This window comes from Salvia splendens, chromosome 6, assembly GCF_004379255.2.
Source record: "Salvia splendens isolate huo1 chromosome 6, SspV2, whole genome shotgun sequence".
In the NCBI taxonomy this organism is placed as follows: Eukaryota; Viridiplantae; Streptophyta; class Magnoliopsida; order Lamiales; family Lamiaceae; genus Salvia; species Salvia splendens.
This window is the reverse complement of record NC_056037.1, coordinates 30,627,335-30,645,694: the sequence shown is the minus strand read 5'-3', so window position 1 is coordinate 30,645,694 and position 18,360 is coordinate 30,627,335. Positions and strand designations below refer to the sequence as shown.

General features: G+C 38.4%; 1 protein-coding gene across 7 annotated transcripts; it reads left to right on the top strand.

Moving 5' to 3' along the window:
* Positions 1-8,370: 8,370 nt before the first annotated feature.
* Positions 8,371-12,758, top strand: LOC121808434 (NAC domain-containing protein 41-like). Of its 7 annotated transcripts, XM_042208921.1 has the most exons (7): positions 8,371-8,728; positions 9,755-9,835; positions 10,358-10,454; positions 10,792-11,018; positions 11,123-11,293; positions 11,791-12,139; positions 12,234-12,758. In XM_042208921.1, the coding sequence occupies exons 2-7, from the start codon at positions 9,794-9,796 to the stop codon at positions 12,446-12,448; spliced, it is 1,101 nt and encodes a 366-aa protein (XP_042064855.1). In that variant the 5' UTR covers positions 8,371-8,728; positions 9,755-9,793; the 3' UTR covers positions 12,449-12,758. The 7 variants fall into 7 exon arrangements, with proteins under 7 accessions (XP_042064855.1, XP_042064851.1, XP_042064857.1 ...); XM_042208917.1 differs by lacking the exon at positions 10,358-10,454 and having other exon boundaries at positions 8,375-8,728; positions 9,632-9,835; XM_042208922.1 differs by lacking the exon at positions 10,358-10,454 and having other exon boundaries at positions 8,655-8,728.
* The last annotated feature ends 5,602 nt before the right edge of the window (positions 12,759-18,360 follow it).

The following is an 18,360-nucleotide window of genomic DNA, read 5'->3' as shown; positions in this document are numbered from 1 at the left end:
AGGCCCAATTATTGCTCTGATATTATTTGGCCCAGCTTTTGCTCTGAGATTATTCGGCCCAATGTTGTTGTATGGCCCAAGTTATCCAAGGCGCAATTCCCAAAGTCAAAGCCCAGCTGCAACCCGGAAAAATAAAAAAAGGCTTTAAATGACGCTAGTTTTAGTACTCCCTCCGAATTTTAAAAATAACGACTCTTTCTATTTTAGTCTGTTCCTTAAAAATAGCAACTTTCAAACTTTCTATTTTACGAAATTATTACACCCATGTACATCAATTTATTTACCACTTATATCACTAATAAAATGGACCCTATAATCTACTAACATTATTTTTTCTCTCCCTCTCTCTTACTTTGCCAATTTTTCTTTCCATCTCTCTTACTGTACCAAATTGTGCATTAAAACCTCTGTCGTTTTAAATGTTTCTATTTTTAAAAAACGGAGGAAGTACGTAACTGATAAAGTAAGAAAGAAAAAGAAAATATGATGGAAATAGTGTTAATAGATTGTGGGTCCACATTTAAAATGATGTGTAAGAGCATTCACATCTGTGCTCTTGCCAACGAGCGCGGATGTGGGTCCGGTCTCACTTTTACTCCCTGCTCTTAGGCAAGAGCACAACACCCACATCCGTGCTCTTCCACAAGGACAAGCTCAAGCGTCCCACCATTATATTATTCAATTTAAATAAAAACATTTCCACAAAATTAAAATGCATTAAAAATACCCGGAATAATATTACAAATTACAAAAAAAATAAAAATTACATAATTAAAATACTAAAAATTAAAAATTACTTAATTAAAATACTAAAAATTAAAAATTACATAATTAAAATCCTAAAAATTAAAAATTACATAATTAAACACCTAAAAATTAAAAATTACCCTCGTGGATGACTATTCATCCGGCTCTACCTCTAATGTTCTTTGGAGACCCCGTATCATCGCCACATGCGATCGAAGTTGCTCGAGGGTCATATTGGACCTATTGGCCAAATTGAGTTGGGCCAAAATCCCCCACAACGAGTTGGTGGGGGGTTGAGGTGGCACATAGGGAGCGGGATCGGGTTCGGGAGTGGGGGCTGATGGAGTCGCGGAGCGACGACAGTTGGCCGCCGCCTTCTTCCTTCCTTGCGGCCGGCGTTGGAAACCACTCGGGCCGGCGTCGAGGCTACCCATGTTAGCTCCGGCAAGTTGGCTAGCCACATCTTCGGAGCCGGCGTCGGATAGGGATACCGACCTCGACCGTTTGGAGGAGGAGCTAGAGGAGGATGTTACTCCTCCTCTATACTTCGGATGCGACCGCGTCCCCTGCCAAATGTTGAGGTACTTGAACGGCTTGTAGTTCATGGATTGGTAGGTCGCCAAGGCGGAACTGATGATGTCAAGCTCGGTCTGGCCGCTCTTCCTGGAGGTAATACCCCTGGAACTTTTGGATTTCTTTGTTGGCTCTGTATATGGCATTGCGCACCATACTCTCGTTGCGCTCTATTGTTCTAGTCGGCCGGTTTTGATTGTACCGGCGACAGATGCGCCACCAATAATGGTCACCGGATTGATTCGTGCCAACCTCCGGATCTTCGGAGATTGACAAGTGGAGGAGTTTGAAAGGGGCCGCTCCGTCCCGCTCTAGGCATGGATGGCTCGGGTGTCCACCTGTATTTCCCTTCGGGGGCATCTTGGTCGTCGATCGGGTAAGGCCGGTAGCCACCCGGAACTTGCGAACCTTGGGTTTGAGGAGGGGCCGAATATTTCGTTTCCGGACTAGGAAATGGTTGTGAACCGAACCTATCGGGGTTCCAACTGTGGGAGCCTGGGGGGTGATTGCCGTGGCCGGACATTATTTTGTTGTAAGAGTAAGAGTGAAAGAAAGATTGAGAATTGAGAATGGAAATGAGAGAATTTAGATGAGAATTGTGTAGTGTGGTGTGAATTTTTGGGTGTGGAAGTGAGAGTATTTATAGATGAAAATGTGTATTTTTTGGGGGGGAAAATTGAAAAATAAATTAAAAGTGGGTAGAAAACGGATATAATTTTTTGGGAAGTGGGAAAATATTTTTTTATTTTTTATCAGATTTTTTAATTAAAATCTGATTTTTTTTAAAAAAAATTTAAATTGCCAACGGCTATGTCGTTAGCCAATGGGAGGCTGCCACGTACGCTGCTCGCTGGCACGGACGTGCTCGATGCATCGAGCAGCGCCGCGCTAGCGGCAAGTGCGTAGCGGCGGACAACGGTGTCTTGCCGCTGGCACGGACGGACGGACGTCGTCCTGCTCACCGCTGCGGATGCTCTAAGGTTAGTATTTGTTTAAAAGTTTTCATATTTAGAATTGATCTAATTTTGATGGACGACCAAAAATATTAAAATTAATCTATTTTTTGTAGACGAAGGTAGTATTTCTTTGTACCGGCATCTCAACGCGATACTTCTTGTCAAGAGCCTCCCACAAAACTTTGGAGGTTTGGCTCCGGCAAAGATAGAATAGAGACTATCCTCTAAGTCATTCAAGATATAGTTCTTACACGAGAAATCTTCTTGATGGCAAACATCATCGGCATCCCAACCATTATAGTATGTCTTATCCTCAGGTATAGTTGGACGATCCAATGGTGTTGTTTCTATTCCCTCTAACTTTGTTCGACATGATTTCGGCAAGAGTACAATATCTTGTTTTTGTGAATGTTGGAAATATTGTAGCGTTTTACATGAGGATATTACACAATAACCAAAAAACTAGAAGACAAATATAACAATATAAATACAATAAAAATAACAAGATGCAAACTATTGTCTTCTTCGAGTCAAGTCGAGATATCACTCTCTCCACAAGCCGAGATAAGACACGGCTAGTGCTCTTAGATTAGGCAACGTCCCCAATGATGAAACGACTTTCCTCCTATCGAGTACAACCACCTCACATTTGTAGGCACCAACAAATTTGATTTGGAGGCGAGAACCGAGCAATGTAATGCTGCTAAAATGTAGACTAGAATGTTGAGAGCTAGAGAGAAGATAGAATGCTTTTGTTGGTCTTTCTCATCTCTCAAACCCACCTATTTATAGGATAAGAGAAATCGCATGAAAGATCTTGATATTAAGGCACCTCATAAACCATTTGGAGGTTACACTAGATGGGCTAAAGATTTGGCTACATGAAATCTTCTCTAATTTTACGCTAAAGATTTGGCTACATGAAATCTTCCCTAATTTTACACATTTCCAAAGTTGCCTCTCAGATTTGATTCTTGCTTTGGAAATTTTCTCGTTTGGATTCGGAGATTTTAAATTTGACACATGCACTACCTCCCACGGGGCATGGATTCAAGGCTACTGATAAGGCTAATTTCATGCATCGGTCTAGGGGTTTTATTTCGTGAAATTACTGGGTCTAACGCACGATTTAAGCCAGGTGTGTGAAGGTTTTCGCTAGATCCAGGAAAAGAAGAGGACGCTTGCATGGTCCTAGGAAACGGGCGAAAAAGTGGACATTATGAAGGAAATTGCTTGACGGAGGAAGCCTCGGAGTTGAAGGGTAGAATAGGGATTTCTACGAAGACTCTAGAAGGCTATGTCCGCATCTATAAAAGGAAGAAGCATGCAAGCTGGAGGGATCTTCTCGGTGGAGACCTTGCTAACAGCCTGTAGCTTAGTCCATTCTCTTCACACTCTTGGGTTCTTTCGGTGGGAAATTCAGGGCACACTAGGGGGTTCACCTCTAGCTTTCATACATTTTCGATCTGGTTGTAACACCGTCCTTCTTTAGGGCGAAGAAACAATTTATTTTCCGCTTTCGTTTCTGCTGAATTCGCCGAGCTTCGCTGTTCGAAGCTCGGACCTCTTTTGTTTCTGGATATTTCTTACTTTTATGCAAGTTTCGTTTTCGTTTACGTCGATCGTGATGGTTCCTGTTGTTTGATTGTGTTTACTTGAATTCTGGAGTTGGATTGTTGGAGTTGGTTGATTTCTGGATTATTGCAGGTTAATGGTTGAATCTGGGAGAATGGAGCTGGTTTGTGAATGAATCGAGGTTTTGTCTGGTTAATGTTGTGGAGTTGTTCGTGATTGTTGGAATTTGGCGGTGATCGGAGCAGATCTGTTAGAATCGGAGTTATGGAGTTGATTTTGTTGATTGTTGAGTTTGGATTGCTTGGATCCGGAGTGGATTAAGCGTCCGACGTGATTCTGAGCAGGAGTGTTTAATTTTATGCCGCGCTTACGTGTTTTCATTTCATTTCGCCTAGTTTACGTAGATCTGGTGTATTTCCGATTCGTAGCAAGTTTCCGGCGTCCAAATTTCTATATTCTGTTCGAATCCAGGAGTATGCTCTGTTTTCTGCATTTACGCGTCTGAGTTGGTTAGGAAATTGCAAGGGTTGGTTGTCTGCAGCTTTTACCGTACTTGCTATTTCTGGAAACATGGTCCCCACTGTTAGTTGCTTTCTGTTTAGCTAGATTAGGTAATTGTTTACTTAGTCTAGGGAGTAATTGTGTCTTTCGGATTTGATGTCTGATTCCAGTAAGTTTTCTGTGTCCTAGGTCTAGCGTTTACATTTCTTGCCTAGATCTAGTGATAGTTAAAATCTCAACCCCTTTGCGTGGCAGCAGCCGTTTGTTTCCATAGTCTCTTAGCACTACTTTGCGAATCAATCTCTGTGGGATCGACCCCACTTCCCTATACTAATTCATAGTATTCGGGTTGAGGGATTTATTTTTGAAGGGGAGTCGAGTGTGTCCAACGACAAAAACACTGTAGTTCTCTTGAGTTCCTGGACCCAGTGATCCAGTGGATTTAAGGAGCGTTGTATCTGGACCGAGCTTTGCATTAATTCTCATATGTGCACACTTGCTTACTCCTGAGTCTAGTCATTCGACATTAGAGTCGAGTGAGAGGACCACCACTTGAGCTACCCTCCTTTTTGTTTCTCTGCAAAATATCTTGCGAATTCTAGCCGGAATATACCAGTGGATCTCCACGTTCAATTTATTCTTTCGATCTTCGGCAATTCGCCTTTTGCAAATTGATTGTAAGTTGCTGCCAACATTTATAGATCTTTTACATTTTACTTTTTGCCCTAATTAATTAGGATGTTTAAAGTTTAATTGAATCTCTAATTTTATGATAATTATTGTGAAATTCAATTCAGAAAAAATAGCAAAGCATCACCGCTACTAGAAAAGAAATGAAGAGTCGCGGCTAACTATTTTTTCCAAAATCACCCTCTTATTAGATTTCTTGGAGGCATAAACTGAAAATGCCAAATTAAATTAAGGGGGTAAGAGCACCCACAATCGTGCTCTTGCCAGCGAGCACGGTTGTGGGCCAGACCCCACTTTTTCTGCCTGTTCTTTGGCAAAAGCACAACACCCACAGCTGTGCTCTTCCGCAAGGACGAGCACAATTCAATTTAAAATTCAATTAAACAAAAACATTTCCATAATATTAAAATTCATTAAAAAAACCTAAATAATATTACAAATGACAAATAAAATAAAAATGACATAATTAAAAACCTAAAATTTAAAAAGTACATAATTAAAATCCTAAAAATTAAAAATTACATAATTAAACTCCTAATAATTAAAAATTACATAATTAAAAACTAAAAATACCCCCATGGAAGACTACTCATCCGGCGGCACTACCCCCAATTGTCTTTGGAGGCCCAATATCATGGCCTCATGCGATCGAAGTTGCGAGGGGGTCATAGTTGACATATCGGCCATATTGAGTTGGGCCAAGAGGGTCCACAACGAGTTGGTGGGGATGGAGGTGGCGCATATGGAACGGGAACGGGAACGAGAGCGGGTTCGGGAGCATTGGCGGTTGCAGCCGCCGCCTTCTTCCTTCCTTGCGGTCGGCGTTGGGAACCGCTCGGGCCGGCGTCGGGGCTACCCAAGTTAGCTCCGGCGAGTTGGCTAGCCACTTCTTCGGAGCCGGCGTCGGATAGGGATGCCGACCTTGACCGTTTAGAGGAGCCGCTAGAGGAGGATGTTATGCCTCCCCTATACTTCGGGTGCGTCCGCGTCTTCTGCCAAACGTTGAGGTACTTGAATGGCTTGTAGTTCATGGATTGGTAGGTGCTCATCGCGGCAGTGATGATGTTGACCTCGCTCCGGCCGCTCCCCGCCGACCGCTCTTCCTGGAGAAAATAGCCATTGAACTTGTCAATTTCTTCGTTGGCTCGGTAGATGGCGTTGCGCACCATACTCTCGTTGCGCTCGATTGTTCCCGGCGGCCGGTTTTCATTGTACCGGCGAGCGATGCGCCACCAAAAGTGATCGCCGGATTGGTTCGTGCCAACCACCGGATCTTCGGAGATTTCCAAGTACGTCGCGAACAATTTATCCATCTCCGCCGGAGTGTACGGTGTGCGGACACCGCGAGTAGGAGGAGTCGGAGTTTGGGAGGGGGCGGTCGGCCTAGGCTCGGGGGCATCTTGGTCGTCGATTGGGTATGGCCGGTAGCCACCCGGAACGCCCGAACTTTGGGTTTGAGGAGGGGCCGAATATTCCGTTTCAGGACTAGGAAACGGTTGTGAAGAGAACCATTCGAGGTTCCAACCGTGGGAGCCCGGGAGGTTATTGCCTTGGCCGGACATTGTTATGTTGTAGGAGTGGAAGAAAGATTGAAAATGGATATGGGAGAATGAAGATGAGAATGGATATGTGAGAATGAAGATGAGAATGGATGTAGTGTGGTGTGAATTTTTGGGTGTGAAAGTGGGGGTATTATAGATGAAAATGTGTATTTTTTGGGGGAAAAAAATAAAATAAAAATTAAAAAGTTGTAAAAAACGGATACATTTTTTTGGGAAGTAGAAAAATATTTTTTTTTCTTATTTTTAATCGGTTTTTTTAATTAAAATCGCTGCGCGCCACGTCAGCTGCTCGCTGGCACGAACATGCTCGATGCATCGAGCAGCGCCGTGCCAGCGGCAGCGGAGCTCGTCCTTGCCAGCGGGACGGACGGACGCCATTCGTCCACCGTTGCAGATGCTCTAAGCGTCATTATCTTAGTAAAAATGATAAACTAAACACAAATATCAAACAATCGGTGACTTTCTTGGTTGGATGAATTTCATGGCACCTTAAGATATACTCCCATAATAATTATATAAACTTTAATGAACAGTTATACTATTGTTGCATTAAAATAAGTAGAAACGAATATTAATTGAGTGTCATGTGACATAAATGAATGTCATTAGTAGCTTTTATTCTAAGAGTGGTTCTACGAGTTTTGCGACCATATAACTATATTTTAGCAATATTCAAACGTAGCATGGAATATGTAGATAAAAAGAGCCATTTGCGTGTGATGTTTTTGTCTCGATATATATGTCACTACATAAAGTAAATCATATGATGTCCAGATACATTAGTGGACTGATGGCATATAGCGTTAAATTTCAACGGTTTGGCCACACAACCAAATATGCCACTTCAGTTCACAAATGAGGTAGTGTATAGGTCATTACTCAAAGTTATCTTGCCCCGTGGCTTTTATTTTGTTCTTTTTACACTGATTTTAAGAAAGTGTTAAAAAAATGAATGAAAGAAAATTAATAAAATATGAATCTTTGTATTTGTATATACTGCTCCATTATTTTATCTGTTCGCGAATAGGAGTCCTATTTTTTCATTTTAATCTGTTTATGAATAGGAGTCCCAGTTTATAATTACTATAAATTGTAAAGAGGTTCTACATTACACTAATTCACTTCACTCACATAGTATCATTTAAAACTACTCCCTCCGTACCCGATTAATTGTCGCTCTTTGACCGGACACATGTTTTAAGCAATGTAAAGAAAAGTTGGTTGAAAAAGTTTGTGGAATGTGAGACTCACTTTTTTATATTGATTTTATAATAAAATGTGAGTAGAGTGGGTTAATGGAATGTGAGACCTATTTACCATTTATGGTAAAAATGAAGTATGACAATTATTGAGGGACGGACCGAAATGGAAAGATTGACAATTAATCGGTGATGGAGGAAGTAATATATAAATGAAGCTCATATTCCACCTGCTTTCTTTTATTCAATCTTCTTAATATTTCTTAAAATCTGTGTGTGGATAGGAATGAGATGCAGACAAAAGGAGTACTAATTTAAATGATGCAAAATTTGAGATTTCTTATCATTTATATATTGGGATTTTTATTTGTAGGTGGAACAAAATGACAAAAAAATTCTATTGGCAAATGAAGGGAGCAACAACTAAAATATTTTGTTTTTTTTTTCGATTAACAACCTATTCCTCTCATCATTATATTTCCTTAAATTTTAATCATTATCTTTTGACAGCATTTTTCAAATTAGTGTGTCATCAAACACTTAAACGGGGGGAGGGTTGTTGTGGCGTCAATCGTCATCGTCCAAGGGGGAGATGGAGTCAGCGGCGACCGCCAAAATACCAAAATGCTTTCTGGATAAAATGGTCTGAATGAATCTTCCTCGAAAGAGGTTGTGGTGGCCCACGCCCCGACTCAGAGCCACCAAGTGATCTGGGGCCCACTCGCGTTACTCCGCCACTGCTACGCCGCCACGTCACTGGCGTCTCTCGCTAAGCAACCACAGTGATCGTCTAGTGTAATGATCCAACGGCGGTAAGCCACCCGTACCCTCTATAAATACACCACCAACTCCGCTAAATGCTAATCATATTTCATTCTTAATTTGGGGGCGCTTTCACTTGCTCAAGTGACGCAGATACCTCAAGGTACAAATCTTGCACTTTTAAAATTTGCCTTCTTTTGCACTTGGTTTCTTGTGTTTTGCAGTCTGATTATTTGCTTCTTGGCCTGATTGCTATTTTTATTCCTTGTCTATTTGTGATTGCAGTTTTTTTGGGTTGCTTCTTTTTGTGTTTTGGTGAGAGTTTTTATTGTCAATGTTTTGCAATTTCATGCTGTAATGTGTGTTCCTGATTTTCACGAGTGTTAATTTCATGTGATCATGAGCCGGATGATGTTTAATTAAAACTGTTCCCCACCTGTTTTGGTTCACATAGATTTTGGTTTGCAAAATAACTAATAGGAGTACTTTTCATCGATCCCCTGTTGTTAACTTTTGACTCAGGCATAATTGAATGATTGTGGGATCCAATAGCTCTGATCATTTAAGGCAAGAAATCATTAGTTTAGCCTTATGCTTTATGCATAATACTGCTTTCATCTAAACAATGCTTCTTGCTACACACATTTAATTGCATTTATTTGTGTTAGCCTCCAACTAAATTTTAGTACTATTCAATTTCTTGCAAAGGTTTTAATTTACCTTTTCGTTTAGATTTTCCACATTTTTTGGTTAGATTTGGTGAACTCTGCCACAGTTTATGCAAAAGGGGATTACTTGTGCTCAAGGCTTTCTGCATCATAACTTGAATATTATCAATAGCATAATTGGCCAACAATGTATAATATAACACTAGACTTCTGCAGTTTATCAGGATGCATCCCTATAGTTTGTAGTTCTACTTGATATTGGGTTGTGGCTATTTGTTAATGCTAAATGTTTATTATCATTTTAGATTCATTTCCTTTCCTCTCCTCGCATATGTATTTTGTTAATCTGGACGAACTTTCTTTGCGCTTCCATTCATCTTTTTCTCTAACTCAATCAGATAAAGCACCCTGTTTTTGCGGCTCTTCGTGCGCTTGGGTTGAGATGTGTCCCCCGGCACAGCCCACTCCTTGTGAGATTGGTTTTTACTGGAGCGATGAGCAAATTATTTTGTTACTTGCAGATTACTCACCGGGGTCCCGTATCCCAGATAACGTGCTAGATGATTCAAACCCTTTCCAGTCCCATCCCCGTAATTTACCTGGTTAGTCGTTAAATTCTTGCTGTCAAGGATTTATAGAACCTGATATCTAGGTATAATTCTCTAGATAAAAGGTGAATTTTGAGTTCTTTATTTCGTACGAAAAAACAATCATGGTGAGTTTTTAGTTTTTGGGCTGTAGATCCTCTCTTTTAACAAATCACAAGTCTTGTAGAACAAATTCAGGGCTGAATCACCATTGGCAATCCGGTCAGGGATCTTCACATGGTGCCGATTATGTTATCATGGCTGTTATTCTTGTTTGATTACAGTTTGCAATCTTAAATAATTGAATTGTTATCTATCTAGTCATAGCTTTTAACTTTAACTACTCCACGAAAAAAATTTGCTCTTATTTCCTTTCGGTCCGTCCACAAAAATTCACCTCCTTCCATTTAGAGTAGTAGGGTACAGTGTGCACACAACTCACAACATGCACCACACATTTAAAGTGCGTCTACTCAACTCACAATGTCCACCACACAACCAACTATTTTATCTAAATCCGTGCTTGTTGTCCATAAGGTCACACAATTTATCGTGGACGGAGGGAGTGTAATACAACAATCTAGCCACCCGGAAAGAGTTGTTGGCATTTTCTGGTTAAACATGTCTTATTATGGTCTGTTTCCTTATAATTTGTATTGATATTATGGTCATTTTACTTTTTTGTTGATAGTTTACTTAATCCATTAAGTTGGTGTGTTCATGCAGACAACTTATAGTTAAAGATCCAGATATAATGGCATAGGCCTTCTTCCAGTACTCCAATATATGATACAGATGTCAATAGCTAATTTTAAGTTATGATATCTTGAGAATTGATAAATATATACTCCTATATATACAGTTGCTTTGAGGTAGTTTGGGTTAACAAAATAAGTAGGACAATATAAAACCATGTGTAGCCACATAGCTTTGAAAGCTTGCTCCTTATCTTTAACATGTTGTCCTCGCAGATGGAATGTGGTTCTTGGTCCACTCGAATGAGAAAAAAGGGATGACTGATGGGTTCTGGAAAGCCAAAGGAGAACCTTGTAAGGTTTACTCAAACAATGGGATAAATGGTTGGAGAACCACTCTTGAATATTTTGAAGGCTTAGCTCCCGATGGACAGTTAACTAATTGGTTTATGCAAGAGTACAAAATTTCACCGAATGAATTAGGTGACAAATGTAGTCCAAAGGTACGCAAAGGAACAATTTATCTATGATTTTATTCTTTTGTTCTTTTATTCACATTACAGCCAACCTACCAGTAAATTTGCCGGTTTGGTTGGTGTTTGTGCAGGCTTCCAGATTGCTATGCAGAGTCTTCCTCTGTGGCGACGACATTTCCAGGAGCAAGATGATATCCCAAAACTGCAAAAACATCATTGAGTCAAAGAATCTCAATCCAGTGAAGTCGATCAAACCTGATGCTAATGTAACATCTGACCAGGACATGGAGCATGAACCTCGGGTAGGTTTACATATCTGTGCAGTGGCTTGATTTCTAGCTTTTATGCTTCATATCCTGTTAATCCTTCTGTGCAGTCCTGAATCTTGAAAGCTACTAAATACAGATCTTTACTCTTCATTACAAATTTGTTGGATCTTTTCTGTTAATTTCTTTAAGACCTTCTTTCTAGGCACAGTATCAGTTCACATGTTCGTCTAAGATACGGAGTTATCTTTAGCTGGATTGCTATATTATAGCGTAGGAGAAATTCATAGCTTTTGTCACATGTAATTGGAAACATGTATTAGCAATACACTAAACTTTACTCAATTGCGTGAAGAAAAATGAGTTGTTAAACTTTTCTCATATAGAAACTTCTGGTGTCATATATGATCTTGCCCATTTTTCTTCTTGTGATAGAAGCATTCCAATATAGTGTGACATGAAGATTGAGGCAGAGGTCTTGTTTTGAACTCCCTATTCCATTTTTTGCTTGAACGTGGTTAACTCATTTGTAGGCAAATAGAGAAAATGATGTCGGGACACTTGCTATGGCATCTGATGTGAAACCAAGCTCTCCTCCGGGAGACTTTTCCGAAGGAGAATGCTTCTCTAGAGGCGACTTCCTGGAATTGGATGATTTACAAGATCCTGAATCACATTCTTCTAGCTCACAGAACTCGAGCTGTCCAAGCAAGTTATCAGAAGAATATTTTGGTTCTGATCATTTTGGTTCTTCTGATTTTCTGCGGGATCTTGAGGAAGAAGTGGAGAAGAGTTGCAGAGAGGAGCAATTTTCACGTTCATGTCACAGATTTAGCGCACAAATTGTGCAAAACAACGTGGTCTTGCAGCCTGCACTTCCCGGTAAGTCATTTACACTCGAACTCTTTGGTTACATTTTCCTATCACGTAAATACTGATGGTTTGATAATTTTTTGTGTTGAATTCTGTCTTATAGGTTCTTCTGTAGTGTATGATTCTGTAAGGGGTGATGTCGCTGAGACTCCAAGCACCAGTCCAGGTGCAGACGAAACCTCAAACGATAAAAAAGTTCACTCAAAAGCTGAAGGAGCTGCTTCGACTTCGAATGGTGCGACAAGAGAAGAGAAGAAGAGTGGTGGTTCAAGCAGAATTAACAAGTTCAAGACCTATTTCTGTTTTGCAGCATTCTAAATCCAACATTCTTGGAGAAAACAAGGTAGAAAAATGGAAGAAAATGAGGTTGTCATTGGATATGCTAAATTTAGTATATGAGGAAGAAGAAAAAGAAAGGACAGAAAAATAAATGATTTTTTAAAAAAACTAAGCCTATGAGGACAGGGTACTAGAAAACTGAAAAAGTTATGTAGTAATATCTGATTGAAGCTGTAATTTATAGTGTTTGTGTTAGTGTAAAATATGTAGTGGTATAACCTAATTTGAATCATTGTTATGACTGTATGATGTTCCTTGATTACTATCAAGGTCGTTTTGTTAGAACTTATCAAATTTGCACGAAACAAACGGTACAAAACTATGGGTTGAGACATGTTTAGACTTAAGTATCCAACTCGAAACTTATAAAAGCTGAAGTTAGGAAAAAGAATGTTGGTCATTGGGCCTAATTTATGATTGAGAGAGTGATACAAATGGTATTTGATAGTCACAGATCTATCCAAAACCCATTGTTATTTCATTTGCTACTCAGCCAAAACATAAGTCAAATTGTATCTCTTCCCTTCTTAAATTCATCAAATTCCATCTATTTAGGATCACATCAGTTTTATGGTTATGTTGGATTTGGCCGGAGGAAATTTCCAATGAAAATTCAGAACATAAAAACTTAAATTTGCATACTATATAATCTAGTCAATCAAATAATAATAGTAAAAAGTAACCACTAATTTATACGGGAGCATTTTAATATTATGTTGTTTAACAAATGTAGGACCACCTTAATGCATGATTTTATATTGTGAATTTCAAATTTTAACAGTGACGGAGTTGATAAAAAAAAATGAATTCAACATTACTGTGTTTTTTTTTCTTTCTATGCATGCTATGACTGTTCACATATATCCAATCAAACAGCGCCGAAATCATCCTACGCATCACAATTCATAATCACAATAACTTCATATACAACTCACTGTGCTCGACCATTTTTATTAGTGCACATTGGTTAAACCTATGCTCTCCTGCAATAGCTTGTAGTACTACAACATCACAAGAATTATATTAGAAAAATCAAATAATAATTCTAATACTAGGATCTTCCTAATTTTTAAAATAGTGGACTAATTTTGAAGAATGATAATCTAGCCATCATTTCAGGTTTGATAAAAATTTTAACTAATTTTAGGCATAATATGTCGGAAATGTGTTTTTCGTTGAAGGGAATGGACCACCAAATAAATAGAGTTCCTTCAAATTATATGCTCCATTTAATGTCCTGAAATTAGTTTTTTATTCTTCCATTAATAATATTTCAAACTTAACAAACATTTAAAAGTATTTTACAAGAGAATCTTTTAAATTTATAATAACAATAACTATATTCCTGAATTTGTATGCTCCTAGCCCTCTGAATTCTGATACAGTACATTATTAATGAGATAAAAGAGTGATATTTTTTGCAAAAGAAACGATAATTTCAAAATGTTGGGATAATATTATATCAACTTTTTATTCGTTTAGTCATTCAATATTAATATTCACGATTGATTTGATAGATTTTGGTTGGCTAACAGTACAGAAAAGTTGAAACATTATAAAAATATTTAAAATTTGAATTTAATTAGCAAAAATGTTGAAAACTTGAGATTTAAATTTATAATTAAGCTAAATAAACTACTACTCCAAGTCTACTAGTGCTATGAAATAATTCATTCATTTTAATTATTGGAAATAGAACACGTAGTCCGATATTGAATACGACAACAGTGATGATGTGGATAAAGACAGGCAAGGTTGGTACAAGTGGGACCCAGTGAGGAAACCGCATCGGTTTCCTATTTCCCGCCTTACATTTTCGTGAAATGAACTTTGACAATTTCCTCTTTTTCACTAATTTTGGGACTATGTCAGAAAAAGGGGGGGACTGACATTTATGTTAATGTTTTAATTTTTGTGATCACCATTCACCATCAATATATTTGCTTTCCCTTTCCACCTTATTTGATGCGTGAAATTTTGCCGCTAGATGACACAACTAATACTATGTTGCCTCAATTATTTATAATATCTATTGCGTGATTTTCTCATTAATACACAATACTATATGTTCTAATTATTGGTATTTTTCTAATTTCATAGGGTACATAATTTACAGCTATTTATTTATTTGTAGTATTAATCGCTATTGACAAGATTTGGTTAGAAGTGAAGTCCGAGCGCAGATTGTCGATTATGGGGAGCAAGGCAGGTATAGGCTGCGAATTAAGCAGCGTGCACGGACTGAAAAACTGGTCTAAGAAAGCATGCATGGTATGGTATCGGCCAAAATCCATACGAAAATTTTGAAATTTGGTTCCCTTTTTTTAATTGTTTTTGTAATTTAAGATTTTTGTAGTTTGATCTAATTTGTTCATATGGATGTTTGAGTATAGAGTGACTGATGTAGCATTTGAATAATAACTGCTTAGGAACTCCTCAAGTTTAAACTTCAAATCAGAAATTTCTTTTGACTTAAATAAACATTTACTTCCTCTTTCTCATCCTATTTTCTTTCGTTCAAATGTTATGCTTCTTTCCACATCCAATTTGCAAACAAAAGTGCTTTGTTTGTATGTTTGCTAAAGTTAATATATACTCCCTCCGTCCCGCACTACTCGAACTTATTTCCTTTTTGGGCGTCCCAAGTTACTTGCACTCTTTCCATTTTTAGTAAAAAATTTCACCTATAGCCGTCATTTTTGACTTTCCTATACACTCATTCCTTAATCTCCGTGCCGAAAAGGAAAGGAGCGAGTAGCCCGGGACGGAGGGAGTATAATACTCACTCCGTCCCATAAAAATATGGGCGGATCAGATGACACGGGAATTAAGACAAAATTAATAAAGTAAGAGAGATAAGGAGAATGATAGTTAAAACATAGTTAGTGGATAGTAGGACATACATTATTAAATTGATATTACTTTCTAAAAATTGAAATGCACATATTTTTGTGGGACAGACGAAAATGGTAAGTGCACATATTTTTATGGGACGGAGGGAGTAAGATAAATAGAGATTTAATTATGCTATTGATAATATTAAATGGATTTTGAGTTTATTGCAAAAAAAATCATTGCTATAAGCAGTGCGGATACAAGATTCTAAACTGGAAGGGGCAAAATAAAATTTATCGGAAGCTATCGGAGGGGGCAGCAATAGAAAAATCACGTCTGGGTCCATGATAGCAGATCGCCGGGGAGGGGCGGTGGTCCCCTCTTTCTAGAAATATTAAATTGATTTTCGAGTTTAAATGTCATGAGAAAATACTGTATAAGATAGCATAGTGACAAACGTGTATATATATATATATATAGGGTGCTGTTAGGTTGAGATTATTTAGCTAAATTGAGAAATGAGATGCAATCTCAGCCACTAATCCACAAGATTAACAAAATGTCAACAACTATCACATTATGTCAACATGGGGGTATAAGTGTCATTTCGTTAATCAAATGGTGGAAAAAAAAAATTAGATTTGAAATCATTTTCTAAAACCCTCTCTAATATATATCGCCACCATCAATCGTCTTCGCCGATCATCAATCAAGCCAGAGACGACAACGCCTCCAGACACGCCCTCTCTCTCTCGCGGTTTAACGTCGCCGTTGTTCATCGCGCTTCGCCGCTCCTGCTGCATGAAGCTCCGAACAGCCTTCGCTTCTCACGTCGTCGCTTCGCCGGAAGCTTAATTGTTGATTCGAGTATGGATTTGGAGGTATTAGGCTTTGTATTATCAATTGTGTTGGATGTGAACTGATTTTTTGTGAGAGAAATCACTACCTATGTTTTCGCTGCTGTTGTTCGCGTTTGTCGCCGGAGCTCTGTGTAGAATCCAGAAAGTCGAGGAATCAGCTATTTTGAGGTTCAACTTCGCTTCGCTGTTTTTATCAAAATGCTTGAACATTTGGGGAAAAATCTGAAAATTTAATTTCTGCTCATTTCAATGCTGAATTTTGCTTTTATCTCGCGATTTCAGCAGAGATCTCGCAGTTTTTTATTTAATTCGATTTCTGCTGTTTTTTTTGTTGATTAGCGATGGTAGAATCGGAAGAGATGGAAATGAACAATGCTGCTGAAAAAAACGGAAGAGAACAAACATCTTCTTCCAGTTAAGGATTTGTTTAAAATTTTAAGATTATTGACATTTCATATAATAGCTATTGACATAGTTATCATAATATACTTGTGTTTTCTATAAACGGCATATACTTGTCATTGAGATGATATTGTATACTGTTGACATAGTGTATGTATGTTTGGATTGTTGTTGACATTATAAACTTTAACAATTGATATAATAGTAATAAGATAATTGTGCTTGCTTTAAACAACAGGATATACTTGTTATTGACATAGTGTATACTTATTAGAATCGTTGTTGACATAATCAAATTGACATTCAGCCTCTGCTGATAGGGAGGTGCTGGTTTTGGGGCTGGCGCCGTCTTCCGAGTACACATTTTTGGTGTATGCTTCTCCAGTTGGAAACTATTTCAAGGTTGTGTTTACGTTTTCAATTTTAATTCGATTGAATCAAGGGGATATTAAGGAGTTTGTGGATAAGGTTTAATTGTTGTGATTTGCAGGAAGAGACTGTGTCGATCAGCTTGTACGTTGAGGATGAGTTCCATCGCGCTGGCCGCGGTGGTTCTGGAGGTGTGAAGAGCGTCACGAATTATGCGCCGGTATGTAAGTGTTGCATCTTTCTGCCAACTGTTTGATGAAAGTTCTAAATGAAGTTGACTACTGAAAGTTAATCAAAGTGTTTTTATTTTTTTATTTTTATGATTTTGATATCAATTAATTTCGTCCTGCTTGTAAAAATATGTTTCTTAGTATGAATTATCAGAATAATATTTTTGATGCACGACTAAATTTAACAAATTTATAAAGTTCATTTAATATTTAATAGTAGTAAATAAATTATAGGTGAGGTCATGAACTGCTAGTAATCATGGAAAGCAAGAACTACCAAGCAAGCCACTATGCCACTCAGGGCGATGAGCAGACGTTGCTCCAGCGCCTCCATCAAGAGCTTTACAATCTCAAGTTTCTAATAGTGGATCGCGCACGCTTTGCCGGATAAGGAGAACGACATTCGGATTCTTCTCACCACCAGGCTTCGGGAGGTCACTGATAAAATTTCTGAAAAATTTAGTTTACTTCATGAGATGCAGCCGCTCGGGCTGGAGCACAGCTGGCAGTTGCTCTGTTATCTTACCTTCGGTGATATGCTGAAAAATGATAATGATGATGTTACATTGCCCTGCCCTCCTCTCTTGAAGGAAATTGAAAGATCGATCGCCGAGAAATGTAAAGGTCTTCCTCTGTCACTGGTTGTGGTTGGTGGTCTTCTCATTCAGAAGACAGAAAAGATACTGCTGATGTTGCTGCAATGGGGGAGGGTTTCTACTTGGATATCTTGGCTATAGAGCTACCTTTACTTGCCCGCTAGACTTCAAGGTTGTTTCCTTTACCTGGGTGCATTCCCGGAAGATTGTGAGATATGTGCCTCTAAACTCATCGAACTTTGGGTTGGTGAAGGCTTCTTCCTAAAACCTGCACTACCCACACAAACCATGGACAACTATTGTGGTTTCTGACTTTTGAACTTAGCAGTATGTAATATATATGAAATGTCAATCAGTTCAACAACTTGTATTGAAATGTCAACAACGCAAAAACAATTCTTATAATTAAAAAAGAACAACTATTTTCTCTTAATTTTTTTATTTGAAACAAGTTTTGGTATCATGATCATGCAATACATGTCAATAGCTTTCGTATCAAATGTAAACAACTTATATGAAAATATCAACATCTTGTATATCAAATGTCAACAGCTTGTCAACAACTTGTATATAGCGTCAACAACTCAAAAACAATTCTT